The sequence below is a fragment of the Mytilus californianus genome, unplaced genomic scaffold, assembly GCF_021869535.1.
Source record: "Mytilus californianus isolate M0D057914Y unplaced genomic scaffold, xbMytCali1.0.p SCAF_1, whole genome shotgun sequence".
NCBI classification, from domain to species: domain Eukaryota; kingdom Metazoa; phylum Mollusca; class Bivalvia; order Mytilida; family Mytilidae; genus Mytilus; species Mytilus californianus.
The window spans coordinates 15,642,634-15,663,414 of NW_026262581.1; the positions used below are offsets into that span (position 1 = coordinate 15,642,634).

General features: G+C 30.7%; 1 protein-coding gene across 6 annotated transcripts in view; it reads left to right on the forward strand.

Moving 5' to 3' along the window:
* Window positions 1-2,869: 2,869 nt before the first annotated feature.
* Window positions 2,870-20,781, forward strand: part of LOC127709459 (harmonin-like) — a 37,799-nt gene continuing 19,887 nt past the window's right edge. Inside the window, exons 1-2 of one of the 6 annotated variants that reach the window (XM_052215295.1) lie at window positions 2,870-3,016; window positions 6,060-6,149. Coding sequence is in view for 1 of the 6 variants with exons in the window: in XM_052215147.1 (XP_052071107.1) it covers window positions 17,311-17,331 (21 nt within the window). In the remaining 5 variants the exon portion in view is untranslated. Of the gene's footprint in view, window positions 3,017-6,059; window positions 6,150-7,135; window positions 7,204-7,731; window positions 7,972-17,295; window positions 17,332-20,019; window positions 20,216-20,781 lie in introns of those variants that run through there. The other 5 variants (XM_052215375.1, XM_052215558.1, XM_052215424.1 and 2 more) reach the window with 5 other exon arrangements.

Genomic DNA, 20,781 nt, shown 5'->3' on the forward strand with positions numbered 1-20,781 from the left:
AAATTCGGGTCTTATGACTCCAGTTCTTGCTACAAAACAAAATAGGTAAAATTTACTACATTCCTTTATAAAAGTTAGATTCTCTGAGTTATCTCCCCGTAAATGACTTCGGTAAAAAAAAATCAATCAAGAATATTCTGTGTTAATAAATACCAGTTGTAATAATTAGAGAAACCACGTAATTTTATTCATTAAGATGATCAGTTTACAAAAGACATTGACTACTCGATTTTTTTTACTACCTTCATTTTCAAATATTACAAAAAAAAGTTGTACATTTTACGGCAATGATGAAGCTTTATTCTTTGTAACCCATGGAGAAAAAATAAATTGAAAAATTAAATGTCGAATATATTTAACTAGATGAAAACCTGAAAGGTAAAACCAGTATCTTCGCATCCATTCGTGAAGAAATCCCAAGGGTTGACTGGGGTAAAGAAATATGGTCATCCCTTGGACTTCTCCGTTCCAGCTGTAAATCCCTTGCTAGAGTGGGCGTCCTTTTTGCTGGGTAGAATGTATAAAAACGCAGCAACGTGTTAAGAAAACCTTGCAAGAACTCTACGAGGGGTCCGTAGTCGCGATCGGTCTGTTGCAAGGCAAAATGTCTGTCTCTATAAAACTGTTTAACGTGCTACCATTTTCCAGTGGTACTCAAAATTTCCCGACCTTCATCCCGGTAGATTCATGCCTTACAGAACCTATCTATTGTATGTATTGTTAATTTTTTATCGTCCTGCATGAAATATTTGACAATGGACGTTAAGCAAACAACAATCAATTAATCAATTGTTTACGCTAGACATACGTTAGCTGGTGTTTCAATCTAATTGTTGAAATTTTTATATTTATCTATTTCATAATGACATCATTATTAAGATGTGATAAAATTGAAAATCTTTAAAAAAAAAACAGGCCTTTTTTTTCCTAGACCTTTTACATATGTCAACTGCAAGTAGGTTGAAATTGTTCCCTACTAGGACTACCAGTCTACCAGCAGTTGTTTCTATCTATTGGAAGTAAATAAAACAATTGGAGTCGGGGTATTTATTCTATACAGTTAACTTAAATATCATGTTTTTGCTAACAACTATCCAACAAATCCCAAGACGAAGAACAGAAATTTAGCATTTCTGTCACCACATTCAATCGTGTCTGATCTATATAAGTATAAAAATAAGATGTGGTATGGTTGAGACAACTCATTTCAATAGTATATGTTGATAGAATGTCTCTAACTCTCCTCACGTCAAAGAACCTGTGCACCAACTCATTAGAATGGTATATATATGTGACCTTTTTTAAGACTTTGAACTTTGACCTTACCTACTTTTCACTATTTAACATTGGCAATGCGTCCTTCTCCAAGTCAATCGAGATTTCAGACGCGACTATTTGATATCTTGTTCATTTACTTATTCTGACCTTTAAACTTTACGGTCCGCGTTCAGTCCAGTATATCATAGATATATGAAGCAAGGCTTAACATTTTTTATTCGAGCGTCACTGATGAGCCTTTTGTGGACAAGGCGCGCGTCTGCCGTAAATCCTGGTATCTATGATGAGTTTATTTATATATCTATGATTATATCAACAACTGAGATTACTAAAGACTAAAGTGTGGAGAATGTTTCTTCTCTCTGCAGATGTAGAGAAGGACAAAGTAATAAGAAAAGGGTTTAATGTTTCTAAAGACTTGAGTTCATCAGCATTTGCATAAAGATATGACACTATGCCTCCACTAAAACCAGCATAATTCGACATAAGACATTAGACATTGGATTTTTTTTAATTACCAAGCATGGGCCCTTGTCAGGCTATATACATAAACATTATATTAATAAAATAACTATTATAAAATAAGAGTTTTCAGTGAAAATACACAAAACATTTAGAAATAAAATAAAATAAAATATGAGCAATATAGGATATCATTACAGTAAAAAGTGTAGTTAATGAGGTCGATTTTATAAAAATGGATACAGAATATATTAAAAGGAAATATTAATTGAACAAGAAACTATATTTTCATTTTTTGTAGTAGTTTTAATGACCAGTGCATGGCAGTGATGAGCTTTACATCGCCACAATACAGAGGTCATCAAGGGGCGGTCGTTTAGAACCAGCTACAAATATTATACACTAAGCATCATGAGTGGTCCTCCTCATGACTAATGCACAACAGCAAGGGGATTAGCCATTGCTACTCTGCAAGATTCATCAGGGACGGTACTCTAGAACTCACTAAAGAAAAATCTTATAGTTCAAGTGACAATAAAAAGAGAGAGACCATTTTATACCATCTGAGATATAGTCACTATCCAAAAAGGGAAGATTTCGGTGAATTTGTTTGTGCTTATCCCATCAAAACTTTTCATATTTCTTAATGAATATATTCAAAATTCTGATAATTATGATTTCCGAGTCATCTTTATTATTCATTAACCATATCAGTTTTTATTGGGGTCTTGATATTTAAAATTCTTTCAGCACATATTTATCATTGTTATCATACATAACTTTTCGTTGGTCTGATAGTCTATCACAGTCAAAAGGAAAATGTGTTTCATCTTCGACCTCATTACTACAACATTTTTGACATACTCTATTGTGTCGATGCGTATTATTATATCTAACTCTTTCTATGAGTAAATGGTGAGCAGTATATGTGAAATCTTGTTAGACTCTGTCTTTCTTCATATTTGTTAACAATATCAAGATATTTCCTCAACCAAAATTTTATTTGAAGTAACTTAATTATGTACATAGTTGTCCTTTTAAAATGTGCAAAGAAAATTTACCATTGTTAAAGCGAGACAACTCTTGTCAATTTGTATCCAACTTCAACCTTTTTACTGATGACTCGCAGGACTTTTGTACTATTTTCATATTTGTCGTACAGTCACTTCCTGTTGGACTATGCTATAAGGTTTTATAATACCCACTGACTGTGACTGAGCATGGTATTCTAAGCCAATTCAATGTCGAATATCAAGTAGTGTATGTAAGTAAGTAAGTAAGTAATTTTTATTGAAATAAAGTCCAAACATTGAACTATCATCAATTACAAAATGACCATATGGTGTATACTTTGCATGACATCGCCACAGGCGCTAGGGGAATGGACCCACCCTCTTTTTATTTTTTGTTTGTTTGTTATATAATACTGTTCTGGTTAAATCGTAAAAATAATTACAAGAATATGTTAAAAAGTAAGAAATAGTTAAAAGAGTAAAGGGTTCCACTGATTCTTCCCCCAAGCGCCTGTGGACATCACGGCATGTAACTTCTAATACAACATCGTCTATAAAGTCGCTAAAATACTATTGTTTTCAAACAATGGTAAATTAATTAACTGTAACTTTTGTCCTATCAATGTTGTGACTTTCAGTCCTGTGACTACCATGACTATATGTCTGTCCTCTTACACCCCTCCCTAAAGAAAACCCCTCACCAATGCCATACTTAATTTTATAGATGAGAGTCTGGATGAGGAGTCCTTCATTTCTTTATTCTTTAATTGTTTAGGTCATTTCTCTATTCTTTAAATTTTTTGCCCATTATTAAAATTGAGAATGGAAATGGGGAATGTGTCAAAGAGACAACAACCCGACCATAGAACAGACAACAGCAGAACGTCACCAACAGGTCTTCAATGCAGCAAGAAATTCCCGCACCCGGAGGCGTCCTTCTCTTTTCTGTATATTTTAGCATCCCATTATTCTACATTCTTTTTTCTCCTATTTTTCTCTATTCTTTTTTTTTTTGTCCATTTTTTTTTGCTGTTGTAAGGCCACTATTCTGTAAACCCCATCCAGACCCTCATATAATCAGCATCAGTTACATGTAATGACATTATCAACAGTCAACTGATTTTCATATTTTGGAAATTTAAAATGTCTGAGTTCCCAGAATTATCATGGGGGTGACTATATATTATCATATATAATACCTGGGAATAGTACAAGTCTCTGAGTACAAGTCTCTGAGTACAAGTCTCTGAGTAAAATAACTAGTCAATATATTATGTTGAGAAAAAAATACTATTTTCAAATTCCTGAACTATGAGGCCTGAAATTGCTTGTTTAAGTATTAAGTACCCTAGACTGATAAAGGTATTAAATAATTGAAATATTCTGAATACTGCTCACAGTCATATGACAGTACTTAAGGGTTTGTTATTTTTATATAGTATAATTTTAATCAAATTTAGGATCTTAGTGGAACTTGATGAGAAGTGCCATTGTATATTATACATATATAGATTCATATACATGATACATACATAAAACTATACATGATTGCTAATGAGATCATCCTTCAGGTGTATATTTAAGTATGTAATGAATAAGAAAAAAGTACCTGAAACAGGAATTATTTGAATCTGGAATAATTTTGAATTCTGGAAAATTGATAAGAAATGTATGATTAAAAACTATGCCAACTTTAGAGGGTTAATAGCCATGAGCACATGGCTAAGGTTCAAGTTACTTTCACTGATACTTCAGTGTGAACTAACTAACCCCCCCCCCCCCCCTTTTTAGGCATGTATGCATGGCTAACCCTCCTTAATTGGGTTAGTTTTCATCATACATTTCTTTCCAATTTTCAAGAATTCAAAATTATTCCAAATTCAAAATAATTCCTTGTTCTGACATCAATTATAACATGTTGCAGGTATTTATGTCTGCATGTTGTACTGAAGTTTCATATCGAACTCAAAACTTTTGAATGCCTTAAAGTATCATCCTTTTGGGTGTGTTTGAAATAAGGTTGAAATGTCTGTCTGCAAGGTCAAGGTCAATACTTTTTAATATCAGTGCAGAATTATTCTCAGGGCTGTTTTTGCACATGTTGGAGTACCACTAGGCTTTTACTTTTTCGTTTTATTATTGTTGTTATTTTTAGGACTTTAATATATTTAGATTGAGATTCATTAGGGAGCTACCATTTGATTTTTATGGGGGGGCTAGGATAAAAAATTTTGTCCTGCCTTTTTATTTTTCCCTCTATTCGGTCCTGCCTTTTTATTTTTCACTCTATTCGGTCCTGTCTTTTTTTTTTAGTTTATCCTGACTTTTTTTTTTACATAAATTGTCATCCTGCCTTTTTTTTTGGCAAATAATCTCATTTTTTTTTACTAAAAACTTCTGTCCTGCCTATTTTTTTCAAATTTCATCCTAGCCCTCCCATAAAAATCAAATGGTAGCTCCCTTATATAATAGATGGCTACTTCACATTTGTTAAAGCATTGATCATATATTGAGTGGGAGTACACCTCATCCAAAAAAGCGTGCTTGTTTAGTGCTTTTGTGTAAAAAAGAAACAACAAAAAAGATTTGCTTTCAGTGCATATACATTGTTATAATTTTACATTAAAGAAACTTTTAATGATTTTTTTATTGATTTTTTTTTTATATTTATTATTTAGAAAAAAAGAAGGAGAAGTTAAGGATGATAATGAATTAAATTATCTATATATATGTTGATATAGCTTCAGAGGTATAGTATAGGCAGCATCGTAGGACTGTCTCTGATTCATTGAGTTGTAAAGGAATTTACTTTTATGTCACCATCATTACTGATAAAAAATACATACACCAAATGTTATTATTCCTGACACTATGAAAAAATGTTTTTAAAAAGAAGAATACATTTGAAAAATAACTGTTTGTGGTGGTGCACATTACAAACATTTAAAAAATGAATAAAGAATAATATCTTAAAACAAGGTTAAAGTACATTTGGTCATTAAGATTACAATTGATACTGTGGTACATTGTATAGTACATAAATAACAAAGTTTGGCGGTAAAAAGCAAATTATTGAAACAGATCATGTTAGTCCTTGTTCACATTTTAAATGGTTTTGTCTATTAAGGGTATTATCTGGTACAAAAGATTGTTTTAATCTCAGTTAAATCTAACTTGTCGCATGCCTCATAACAATATATTACTACATTGTATGGTATTTCTCATTTTATTGCTTTCTTTGTTTTAATAGGATATGTTCAAATGATATTGTTTCTTTGTTAAAACATCGTTATATTTGTTCATTAGTTATAAAGTACAAAGACAATGAAAGACTGAAGACAGAAGATTATTAGAAAAAAAGAAGAAGCATACAGGAAAATAAACAGCTTTTAACAGGTCAGTTAATTATTTACAACTTTGCACACACATGATGTAATGTACACATGCTTATAAACTTTCAGTCTATAAAAGCATAGTGTCTGACATTTTGAATTTTGCTCTAACAACTCATTATCTCTATTGAAATTTAGGGGATACCATGACAATACAATTAATTTAGATTGGAAAAATACATAAAATGTGCATTAAAATTTCATAATGAAAAACTAGGAAGCAATGTGAAACTGAAAATCTCAGTTAATGTAAATTATGCATACAATAATTTTAATCTTACTTCATTTTATATGCTGTTTTTTTTATGCTAAAATATTTGATGGCATTTTTTAGCTCATCAGGCCAAGAAGGCCATTTGAGCTATTGCCATCACTAGGCATTGTTCATTGCGGTCGTGAACTTTTACAAAAATTTTCTTTTCTGAAAGTTTTGACTAATTTACCAGTGTTTGCCTATTATCTTGAAAACTATCATAGATAGGAAGAAACTTTGAACAGAAAAATGATCAGCTATACTGGATCTACCATAAAGATAATTTTATCATGAATTATATGCTAGATTTTAATTTTGGAGAGTGTCCATTGTTGAAGATGAACATAGATCCAGGTAAGAGACTTGTTTATTGAGTCAAAATATCTGGTCATAAGTGAACATATTATAACACCAATCAATGTTGTACTATTAAATCTTGAAATAAGGCAATTTCAAAAATTTCACTATAATTTATCAATTATCATCTTGAATTTTTGATGGGAATTGGCAATTAAAAGATATGGAAAATGAAAGTGATAATTGTTCTAAAATTAGGTTTCTGTATCCACAATCTGGATTTAGATTGTTTTTCAATTTTTCATTTTTTTGTTGTTCTGTTCAGTGATACTTTAATGGCGAATTCAAAAGAAATCCAATATGGTCCCGATGCAAATTAACATACAACCTTCATTTTGCCACATTATTACATAATATATATCATATAATACTTTTTAAAGAGAATAAAGCTTAATTGACCTTGAAGAAACACTGCATAGAAAGGGAGGAAGTTAGGATTTGGAAAAAGGTAACAGAATACATATAGGAATGACAAAAACTTTATATTTTGTATTCAATTTCATGCAAGAATAAAGGAATTTAATATCTGTGTCTTGAGTAAGAATAGTTTTGTATGATTATAAAAGAAGACAACACAATAAAATATTTAAGATTAACATTAAGATTTTTAAATAAATCACCCCAAATTGTTTAGTTTATGTTAGGATTATATGAAAACAAGTTTTAAACTAACGTGTCTGGCTATTTAATTCAAGGTGTGTAAAGTATCAACTAGTTTTATATTCTTATTATTTATTTATTTAAAGGAAAAATATTTGTTTTATTTTGGTATGTAGGTTTAGTCCAGTTCTCATATATGATAGGATTAAATTTTTTCATAAATTTTGCACTTGTTTGTTTTCTTTTTTGAATGATAAGTCACTGGTGTTTATTTCATATACGGTAGGTTATGACACAAAAAGATCCAGTTGAAACTAACCTAACGTATATATAAAATTCCACCTTTCAGCATGATTTTTACACAATAAACATCGACCCATTTATTGAATGCCACTCATTTGGAACAAATGATCAATGAATTGGATTTTAAAAGTAAATGTTATTTTTGATTAGTACTTCATAATGAAGTTGTTTGACTGGTAAGGTGGCTTTGGCCAGCTATGACACCTGACCTATGATTTTTGGTTATGTCGGTATGGATTTAAACTGATAGGATACCAAACCTTTAATTTATTGGTATTGCTGTATGGATTTGCTGTGTGATTAGGCATCTTTGGTAAGCAACAGAATTTGCTATTTAAGTTGCATTGTTTAATTTAGGTTTTTAAATTTATTATATAACGGTACTTCATTTAACTATATTTTAGGAAGCAAAAAATGCTGATGACTTGATGATTGGTGTACTGTTACTTCAGCATTATTTTCAAAACAAAAGAAATAGTTTGACATTAGTACATTTTAAAGTTTTTTTTATGTTTTACCTAGATTAGTAGCAGACATAAGGTTTTTCCAATCTATGCTTATGTCTCTCCGTTTCTGATTCCCACATCAGGTTAAAGTTTTGGTTTAGGGTAGTTAAACATAAAGTTGAGGCCACTTCAACTTGAAACAGTATACTATATGTTCATTTTATATGAAATTTTTTGTTTTAAGATATATGCCAAATTAAGGTTTTGACCCAAATTTTGCTGTTCCCAGAATATAAATAGGTGACAATGTGAGCCAGGCATGGTGTCCTATGGACACATATTCTTGTTTACTTCCTTTAACTTATAATGCTATTTGTGTATTAAACTCAATCAGCAACATTTTCAATTTTTTATTTTCATGGTATTTTTATAGATTTTTACCCTGGTGCTCAAGTAACTTGAGAAGCTATTCATTGGGCTGAAACTGATAAGAAATTTTGCAAGGAATTTATAAAGGCTATATTATTTTGATTTACTGTACCACATTAATTACCTGACACATAAGTTACTTATTAATTAAAATAGGATTAAACAGTTTAATATGCCTCTTAAAATGCCAAAGGTAATTTAATTTCTGAGTTAAATGGAGAAACTATACTACTTGATAATTTGAAAGTATTAACTTCTAAAAGAAATCATGACTAAAGTTCTTTAGACTAGGTCATTTGATATAAGACTTTTCAAAGACAGATTAAGGTATTTAGGAATAATGATGTATTAATTATCCTAATTGAAGTATTAGTGAAATTTAGTTTGAAGGTCTGTCACCCATGTGAATTTAACTTTCCTTACTTGTCACATACCAAATTCCTACTTTCATTCTTAATATTTTTAAAGTTCTTGTCCACCAATCAAATCTCATTGAAATAAATGTTATTATACATTGTTTTTCGTTGACTCTTCAAAATAAACTTGATACAAATATGTACTTTATAAGCTTTTGGAATTAATTAAACATAAGAAGATATTTGTAAGCTGATGTAAAGTTTTTTAATAATATCAAATGATTATTGAAACTTTGAAAAAAACTTTAATTCAAAAGAATACATCTGGATGTTTATTTGCCCAATTGACGAAATTATAAGCAGTAGTTTTATCTATACTTAACGAAGGTAGCGGTAAATGTTATGTGCTACCTGAGTGACATCCCCTAGATCAGCCTTTCAATCAAATTTATCTGCAACATAAGACATACAAAATAACCAATATGACTGAAACCATCAACTGACTTCCTACAATGAATGACAAACTTTGATCAATTTTACCATTTTTTGAATTTTATCTTGAAAACTACGGAAGTTAAAAAGAAACTGTTAAGCTGCAAAAATTATAGCCAATACCTAATCTACAAAAATTCTAGTTGCACTTAAACCATAAAGCGACTTTTTTGCAGTAAATATTACCTTGAAATTATTGATTTTACCATTGTTTATAGCATAATCTTAAAAAAAGTATAATAGATGCACAGAAACTGCGTATTTATAGCAATAATAATTATCAATACAAAATCTACTAAGTTGTCTATTAATTAAAACCATCAGTTGATTTCTTACAAGAGTTATTGCCCTTAACATTTTTTTACCACTTTTAAGGATTTTGCCTATACTTGAAACCCAGAAAAGATAGACAGACACTATATACAGCAAACCATGAAAGCAAAACTGTCCACAGTGTATTTCTTATTGTTAACATTTGATTTGTACAAAGGAGTAGGTTCAGTAAGACCCCTTTTTGGCCCCAAAATATAGCAGTTTTACAAAATTGTTAAAATGTAAACTTTTAGCTATTCATTTGAAAGTAGAATACTTCTGTTACATACATATGGACTGTTTTTGATAATACAGTGCATATTTATCGGGTACTAGCATCATTAAGTCATGCTAAATTACTGAAATCTTCATAATTTTAGCATTTGAGTTAATTTTTAGATGGTTTCCGTCTTAAATGGACGTGGCCGCATTTGTGTTCATTCTTAATATTTAAATGTTAGTTGTATTTGATGATAGTACATAACATATATAAAGGTTGAGGATGAACACGGATGCGGCCACTTTCATTTTTGACAAAAACCATCTGAAAAGTGAAATATTATGGCATATTTGATAGATTTATAACATTTAAGCTTGAATATGAGCGTTTTTAATGACTAAATCAGTTCAAATCTTTCACATAGATAAATTGATTCTACTAAAGTAGACACTTAAGTGTTTAAAAAGTGTCCAAAATCTTTCATCAGATGAACCTGAAATTTGGGGCCAAAATCGGCCCTTACCGGACCTACTCCTTTGTGTTTTTGTTCTCTGTTATACTAATGTTAAGTGCTTGGAAATTTTTAAATATTTTTTATCCTGATTTTTATATTTCCCTAACAATGCACTGATGAAGAAAAACGACAAGTTATTTGCCTTCAACATACTAAAATGGCTGTATTATTCAAAAATAAATAATTTGTTCCATTGAAATAATTGTTGATTCCCTAGTTTAAAGTAAAATATTATTTTTAATTTTTGCCTCTGACTGTGATTCATTTCAAAGAGCTTATTATTGATTATGAGACACCATTGTTTAAATAGCACATTGTTAAATCACTTGTTTTAAAATCAATTTATGCCAATAGCTGATTAAATGGATTCATATTCTCAACATGCATATAGCATATATATATAAACAGGGTACTATGGTGAAATAGATGTAAAACGTATATGCAGGCAAAAGAATAGTTGTCAAATACTTTGGATGTTACCAATCTTTAATGCCAAAATGATCACTCATTCATATCATGATCAGAGATTACTTAGGATGTTAGCATCTGGCATAGAATTAGCTTGCTGCTTTTCTGCAATTTAAACATATTTTATTTGCTTAAATATGCAAAAGATTTCTGTTTGATGTCAAGGTCAGAGGCTAGAAGGTCATCTTAAAATGTTTTGAATAGATCAATAATATGAATAAGACATTGCTCAGCATTTGTGTGCTTTTCAAAAAAAAAACACACCAAGCCAAGATATTGGATACTGAGACGGACTTTGAGAACACCAAAAACTTCATAAACATCAATCATTTAATGCTCTGATGGTCTGAAAAGAACATTAGGAAAAGAAAATGGCAACAACACTGAGAATGTTCTTTTTTCAAAATCATTTCTAGAGTTTTGTTATCATTTTTATTTTTTTCTTTATGCGTTTCTTCACACAAGTAGCTGTATATGGGCTCACTTTGTTTGCAATGGCTTTAGTGCTTGCTATAAGACAAAACTATCAATGATAGATGAAGGCCATATGATGAAGACATAATCTTTTAATCAGTTTAATTGAGGTCTGGAGCTGGCATGTCAGTAACTGCTAGTAGTCCTTTGTTCATTTATGTATCATTGTCATTTTCCTTAGTTTCTTTTGTTACCTATTCTGACATCGGACTCAGACTTCTTTTAAACTGAGTTTTACTGTGCGTATTGCTATGTGTTTCTTTTTTCTACATTGACTAGAGGTATAGAGGGAGGGTTGAGATCTCACAAAACATGTTTAACCCCGCCGCATTTTTGCGCCTGTCCCAAGTCAGGAGCCTCTGGCCTTTGTTAGTCTTGTATGTTTTTTAATTTTAGTTCATTTATATGTTTTGGAGTTTAGTGTGACGTCCATTTTCACTGAACTAGCACACAATTTTATTTAGGGGCCAGCTGAGGACCACCTCTGGGTGCGGGATTTTCTCGCTGCATTGAAGACCCATTGGTGGCCTTTGGCTGTTGTCTGCTCTTTGGTCGGGTTGTTGTCTCTTTGACATATTCCTTATTTCCATTCTCAATTTTATTCTATGAACCACAATTACAAATTTATTGTTTGATATTTATGGTTTCAATTTCTGAAAAACAGACAAATGTTTAAAACTCTCATATAGTAATTATTTATGTTGTAAATAGTATGAATGTATACCGTGTTTTAAATGTTTAAAAGAAAATAACAAAGGCTTCAAGTTTCTATTGTTCTGTTTCTTTCATGTTTCTCTGTTGTGTTTTTTTGGCCTAGTTTCTTAATTATAGGATATAGTGTGTAAATTGTTTATTTTGAGGTATTGTCAGGATTGTATGTATCTTTATATTGGAAGCAAACAAATTGTGCTCTATTCACACATGAATAGAAGGTGTTGGACTTTCAAAAAACATATTGACAGATTGAACAAAATTAGGGGATATAGTTAAACAAAACAAAAATTGAAACTAATTTTGACTTTTGATCTTTTGTGTTGAGTAATGTTTTCTTCATTATTTAATTTGGAATTTTTCCAATGGAATAGTGTTTTGCATTCTTCGCGAAGCATTGATAAAGCAATGATTCACACAGAGATATAATATGCATGTTCATATATTACAATAAAGAAAAATAATTGCTATATACCCTGAAAACAAAATTTGAAGGGGACATATTTATATAAATGATATCAAGTATAGTATTCATCTCTCTATCTATTCGCTCTTTCATATGTTGTAAATTCCATAACACAGTTCAAGTCAAAATACACTTATTATTTGGGCATAATTAACTAATTGTCGTATCTTGAAGATCAATTGTACAGCCAATGCATTTATTTAGGCTCCATATTTATGTACAATATTTGCATCAATTGTATCCACCAAGTGGTTATTGTAACTAAAGGCTTTTGTGTAATTATCTTCTACCAAATTCTTATGTCAAAGATAAGGTCACAGTCAATCCTTATAAATATATTTACCACTTTAAGTAAGCCAGGGGTATAGAAATTGGTCCCAATTTCTCTTTCTGAGCTGTATGACTCATCAGTAAGGGACATCCTTTTTCTATGGTTGATGTATAGATTATATACAGCCAAGTTTAGTGGGAATATGGAGTTAAATGAAATTCCTCTTGTAGGAAGAGTGTCAATGGGCCTCTCTGTTTAAGAACCCCTGTAACAACTCTTTGAGGGGTAGTAGGTGGCCAGCTGCAAGGCAAAGTTTGACTCCTATTCAAAATACATGCATTTCCCAGTTGTAATTCATGTACAGCTTTTATCCCAGTTAAACCATTTTGCAGAACCTAACAGTTTGATTGATCAGTCAGGGGACTTATTGTAATAAGTGATTTTTAAATCACTTATTTAAGTAGCAAATTTGAAGTTTTGTCACAAATTATGATTTTGTAGTTTTACCAAAATTTTAAACATATAGGTTTAGATAATATCATTTCATTAGTAAAATTGAAAAAAAAATGAACCTTTTGCTTCTTTTAAGTAGCAAGGTTTATGCCTTTGATGCAATCATTTAGCTGTAAATTTTATTTTAGTTGAAAAAAATGCTACAAAAAAGGCTTTACATAATGAACTGATACTTTCTGAACAGCTTTTTCCCAGCAGTGGGAGTATTTTTCCTGTAAAATTCAAGGTTTCATCTTACAGATTATGTAATAAAATTCTACTGTTCGCGATCAAAATTTCACTTTTCGGGGTGCTGAAATTAGTGGGGTTATTAAAATAATGATACTTAAAGAAGTGATTTTTTGGAAGGAAATTGAGGTATGATACTTAGACAAGTGATTTTTATGTCATTATCCCAGATTCAGTACAAGGTCATCACCTGACATGACCTGCCATCCTATCAACACAGATGTTGGTTCTAATAATTTTAGCAACATAATTAGTCCTTGGATCATTAGTATTGTATATTTAAAGCTACAATAAATTAAATCAATTAGTCTAGTGATTTATTTGTACCACTTAAATAGGTGATTATTAAAGAAAGACAACTCTTACTTCCAACCTTTGTGGACATAATGTTACTTGAATGAATCAGATATTTAGAAAATCACTCATTTAAGTAAGTCCCCTGACTGTTGATTAGTGTTTAAAGCCACTTTCAGCACTATTGCGCTATTTTGTGGCAGTCAGTTTTTATTGGTGGAGGAAGATGTAGTGCACGGAGAGAACCACAGACCTTCGATATAAAATGAGACAATGTCAGGGTAATTTCTTTCTACTATCTGCTTGGATTGTAGATATTTTTTGTGTTTTAACCCAAATAAGTAGTAATGAATTTCACAATGGTCACACTTGAAATAGACTTGGAAGATCCAGATCATATACCATTAAATGTAGAGGTGATACTTGGAAGATCAAATTCATACCCAAATGTCATTTTAGGAAGATTAGGAACATTTCCAAAAGTTATATGCTTGGAATATCAAGATCATACCCAAAGGTGTTACTTGGAAGACTTAGATCATTCTCTAATGTCATACTTGGAAGACTTAAATCATTCCCAAACGTCATACATGGAAGACAAAGCTCATTTCTAAAAGTCTTATGGCTGAAATTGTTAAGATCATACCCAATGGTCATAACTGGACTATCAAAATCATATTCAATGGTGATAACTGGACTGTCAAGATGACACTTAAAGGTCATACTTAGAAGACAAAGCTCATTTCTAAAAGTCTTATGGCTGAAATATTAAGATCATACCCAATGGTCTTAACTGGACTATCAAAATAGGTCATACTTAGAAGACAAAGCTCATTTCTAAAAGTCTTATGGCTGAAATATTAAGATCATACCCAATGGTCTTAACTGGACTATCAAAATCATACCCAAATGTCATACTTAGGAAGATCAAGATCATACTTAAAGGTCATAATTTGAAGATCAAGTTCATACTTTGAAGATCAAGATCATACTTAAAGGTCATTGTTTGAAGATCAAGTTCATACTTAAAGGTCATAATTTGAAGATCAAGTTCATACTTAAAGGTCATACTTTGAAGATCAAGATCATACTTAAAGGTCATACTTTGAAGATCAAGATCATACTTAAAGGTCATAGTTTGAAGATCAAGTTTGTACTTAAAGTCATATTTTGAAGATCAAGAGCATGCGCATACTTAAGGTCATACTTTGAAGATCAAGGTCATACTTAAGGTCATGGATCAAGGTCATACTAAAGATCATACTATGAAGATCAAGATCAAACTTTAAGGTCAAACCAAAAGGTCAAACTTGGTTTGATTGATTTATTGGTTGTTCATACTTAAAGGTCATAGTTTGAAGATCAAGTTCATACTTAAAGGTCATAATTTGAAGATCAAGTTCATACTTAAAGGTCATACTTTGAAGATCAAGATCATACTTAAAGGTCATACTTTGAAGATCAAGATCATACTTAAAGGTCATAGTTTGAAGATCAAGTTCGTACTTAAGGTCATATTTTGAAGATCAAGAGCATACTTAAGGTCATACTTTGAAGATCAAGGTCATACTTAAGGTCATGGATCAAGGTCATACTAAAGATCATACTATGAAGATCAAGATCATACTTTGAAGATCAAGATCAAACTTTAAGGTCAAACCAAAAGGTCAAACTTGGTTTGATTGATTTATTGGTTGTGCTTAATGCCACTTCCAGCACTGTTAGCTGTATCATGGTAGGATATGTACATTGATGAAATTTACACAAAATAACTACAGGTACATTAAATAACAAAAAGAAAAGGAACATCACTTAATGTTTTTTATGCCCCACCTACGATAATAGAGGGACATTGTGTTTTTCGGTCTGTGCATCCGTTCGTTTGTCCGTCTGTCCGTTTGTCCATCTGTCCTGCTTCAGGTTAAAGTTTTTGGTCTAGGTAGTTTTTGCTGAATTTGAAGTCCAACCAACACGAAACTTAGTACACATGTTCCCAATGACCCCATTTACACTTGTACGGAATTGAACCGATCTTTATTTGAATTGATCTTAAAAAGACCAGTTCGCATTTACATTTGCACATGCAAGATCAATCGAGATCGATCTTATTTAATCTAGTGTGTTTACACTGCAACATAAAAAAGAACTGGTCTGACCTCATAACCTTAAATTTCGTAAAACAAATAATCGTAAAAATTAAATAGTAAAATAACTTGTACATCTCGTGCGGATTATCACACACTGAAAAATCATGGAGAAAATAGTCGTATCATTGGAATTTCGTACGGAGTTATTAATTATCTTTTTGGTTCACACGTCACAAGTCATTCAACAAAGACATGTGAGAAGACTATCACTTATTTAAAATGAACGGTCAATGTGTTTGAAGATGAGGATTTGTAGCAAAGAAAAAGAATTTATCGATTCATAAGAATGATCCAAAAACGGCGGAATCTATGTTTACTTATCTTATCCCATCCATCGTTTTTAAACACGTGTATTTTTTCCACCGAACATGCACAGATTTTTTTCATATTTAAGTATAAAATTCACTTGAAGATCGATCGCAATCGATCGATCTAAGCGTTTACACTTGAAGAAAGATCGATCTTTTTAAAACCTCCTCTAGATCGATCTTTCCCATTTACGTTAGACTAAAGATTGATCTCAGTGTATTAACGAGGTCTGTGATATGATCTCTCTAATTTTAATGCCAAATTAGAGTTTTAATCCCAATTTCACGGTCCACTGAACATAGAAAATGATAATGCGAGTGGGGCATCCGTGTACTATGGACACATTCCTGTTTTTTCATCTTACAGTCACAGTTAGGCCTTCAACCTTCAACTTGTGGATTTTCTCTAACATCTTTCAATGCTGAAATCCAAAAAAGATTAGATGACTTTTATGGTGTGAAAAGAGTATGTGAAATTTGTGGTCCAGTACAATAGAGATTTATTGATACTTGCCACAATGAAAAAGAGCAAATAGGAAGTAAGACTGATGACTGTACCTATTCTGTTATTCCCTTTCCTAATGCACTATTAACTTCCAAGGTCAGAAATGCTGGGAGATATAAAAAGACTCAATAGCAGTAAAATTACTGAAGAAAAATCTTTCATCCTCAGTAACAGAATATGTTTTGATAGTGGTATAATTTCATGTAAGCTTTTTGATAGTATGATTGTAGTGTAAGCAGAGAAAATAATTGACATATTGCTTTCTTGTAATAAAACGTTATCTCTTTCAAGAATAATAAGATTACAGTTTGTTTTCTTGATAAAATTTCAAATTGTATCTTTTTTAATGTAACTTTCTGTAGATGTGTTTCATATTTTAGTCCCATTTCAGTTGACCTTCTACATGTATGGCTTATCTAATTGTGAAACAAACTTTATAAAATAAGGGCATTTTTTTTATCATTTATCTGCTAGAATTGTTTGGGATTTATGTGAAACATGTTCCATGGTTTGTTATCTGTAAGTCTATGTAATAATTATTCAATATAATTATTATTTTTTGATAATTTTACAACTTTATAAATGCTATGTGTAGCCAGGTTACCTCAGTTTTTCAGAATAATTGTTTTTTTTTATACCAGATTTTATAGTAACGTTATTATTATAATGGATTAAAAATCAGATCACATAATTACGTAACTATACATTTTATGCTTAGATAATATACATTGAAATATTGAAAAAAATTATAATAACAACTAATATACATGTTTTACATTTTCTTAAGAAACTGAATTATTCAGGCATCCTGGATTTTATCTGGAATTTAAACTAATTTTTGAGACCTCTTGGTCAGCTGCTTTTGGCACTCAACTTAGGGTGTAAATTTTCATGAAAATAAGGTGTACTTGCCCTAGGTAAAATCTTCAACAAACCACAGGTTAACTGCCATTTATCATTTCTTAGTCTTAATAAATTTTAACAGCATAAACAGTATATGAGTTGGAAATTAGAAATACAAAGACAAAACATTTCAATGTCACAAATATTAGTGTAGTGGGTTATTTTCAAATAAACTTCTGCTGTTGTCTGTTCTATGGTCGGGTTGTTGTCTCTTTGACACATTCCCATTTCCATTCTCAATTTTATTTATTATTTAAAATCACACAAATTCTATAATTCACATAAAAATAGTCATCCTCAAATTAAAGTACTTTCACAATACTATATATAGTTCCTTTGAAGAGAAATTTCTGTTGGATAGCATTGATCTTGCTTTTTATATAATTCTGTGTCACACTCCTTACACATTAACTGCTGTTATATTTATATTTTGATTAAGTGACATTTTCATTTTATGTTATCTTAGCATGAAAACTAGTACAATGTACTTATAATGTTTGTAATAATTACAATTAACAATGATCTTCCGTTTCATAGAAAATTTCACCATTTTGAAATAAAAAGTGGGGGGATTGATGTAAAAAATAATAAGTATATGATTTATGATTTATTGTTCTATTCTGAGTGGCAATTGTGTACTTATAAAAGATTTTTATCTTAGGTAATTGGTACAAAAAAAAGAGCTTTTGTTATAGTAAATGTGTCATTCAGAACAAGTAGTTTGATATAAATTATAGAATATAGAATGATTTAAATTTTAAAATAGTTATTTGGAGATTTTCATTTTTAAGTAAGAAAAAGATCGATGCAGTATAACTCTGGAATGATAATTTTAGAATTAAAAGCAAAAAAAATAATTTTTTAAATAAATAAGCCTTGTGACCCAGATATAAATTTATCGGTGAGAACAGGTCTACATAACCTTTCAAAAAAAGAAGATCTGAATGATTTATTAAAATTTAAGACAATTCTCTTTAATAGTAAAGCTTCATTCTTCTTTTAAAAACATAGATGTAATGAAAGCCGTGTCATGAAATATAAATGATACAACATAAATATGAATTATTGAATATACAGTAATTTATACTTGAATTAACATTAGTATTTTCACAGTTAAAGTGTTGTTCAACCATAAAACTTTTCTGATTTATGTGTTGCACCCAGTTTTTAATAAATAATAAAGATCTGAGCCTAGTCTTGTCTAGGTGTGACATTGCTTTTCTTTACTGAATAAATAGGATGCTTTATTTTGTCATCTTTTTCAAATTTGAAATGTGTTTACACGTAAATTGATGGATAAATGAATGAATAGATGCAAATCTTGATACAATGCAAGTTTTGTTATTAGATTAGACACAAAGTATTGAGAATTTATAACAGCAATACACGATGAATAAAATTTATATTAAACAAGGATATTACGCTGCAAGGGTAAGAATCAGTACATTTTTTAGTTTCTTAAACTGTGTTATTCAGGAATGAAATGAATGACTTATTCTTATTTCTGAAATAATTTGAAGGGATTGATAGATTTTCAACTGATGGAATGTATTTGTTACTCCAATGTTGTTATTTTTATGATGAAGTGTTCAACATTTGGCAAATCTGTATTTATGTTCAAATTGTAATGAGGATATAAAAAGATTTAAGAATCAGAGAAACTTAAATCATTACTTTGCCTATGGAAGAGAGTGTGCCACACTACTGCATGGTAAGAACCTTTGCAACAACTTTTTGAGGGGTCCATAGATGACCTGTTGCAAGACTCAATTTCTGTCCAATATACCCTCATTTTCATTCATTCATTGGCACTACAGATTTCCTGCCCTTCATCCTGGTCAACCCCCTATTGCAGGACCTACCTATTGTATTAATTGTTAATTTTTTCTTGTCTGGAACATGCATGATATATTTGCCACTGGACATAAAGCAGACAACAATCAGTGAATCATGCTTTTTATGATTATCTGTGGTTAAAATTTGGCACATTTGCAATAAAAGATATTTTCTTAGTGTGAGAAAATTTATCAGTTTTAATAAATTAAAGCTTTGATATACATGACTAATTGAGAAAATCACTGCCTACATTTTTTTTTAAACCCGGTCACAGTACCTGTAAATTAGATTTTCATTTACATGACTATTATAGGAGTTTAAATAATGGTATTATGAAATAAGTTTTAAACTAAATATTAGTTCTATTTAAGTCTTCCGGTTTATTGTTTGTTAAATCATTTAAATGATAATAGTGTAAGGATTGTCATTTTTAAATATCTCACAAAAATACATTAAAATCTGATTTTTGATCTGTAGGCTTTTATAAAATGCAGCTGCTATAGAATTGTCGGCTATTGTATTTTGAAGGTCCTTATATGCCTTCCAAATTTTGAAACAAAGGGTGCAATTTTTTGTAGTGTCTGCATGTATATTTACATGCACATCAATTAATTGTTGCCCTTTATAACTTCTTGTTGAGAATATAAAAATTGTGCTGAAGAAGGTAAGCTTAATATGGATAATTTATAATATATTACATGAGGACAATTTAAAGTACTTAAGGTATACTAAAGATAATTCCTTTTTCAGTAAGCAGAGGAATATAGATTAAAAAAGTTGCATGATTTCATCACACTTTGCAAAAATTTAAGTCTTTGTTCATCACCAATGGTAGTGTAGATATGTCTTAATTTATATGAGGGGCCTGATGGGTTATTTTCGTTCTTCGTGATTGGCGCATGTTCGCTATCGTGATCCGTTTTTCTACAGATTTATACTCTTTTTATATTTTCGTGATCTGTGATCATGGAAATTTATTTTCTGTGAATCCTGATTGACAAAAAAATCAACTCGTGAATCGTGATGAGACCCCCCCCCCCCCCCCCCCCCCCCCCCCCCCCCATCAGGCCCCTCTTATATGATAAGTCAATTTAAAGTCATTACATCCATCTTTTACTTAGTCATGTAAGTCAAGTTGAATTTCATCAAATTAAAAGTTAATACACATATGTTATTATGATTTTATTATTCTTTTTAAAAGCCAAATTAGGGTTTTAATCCTGATTTTGA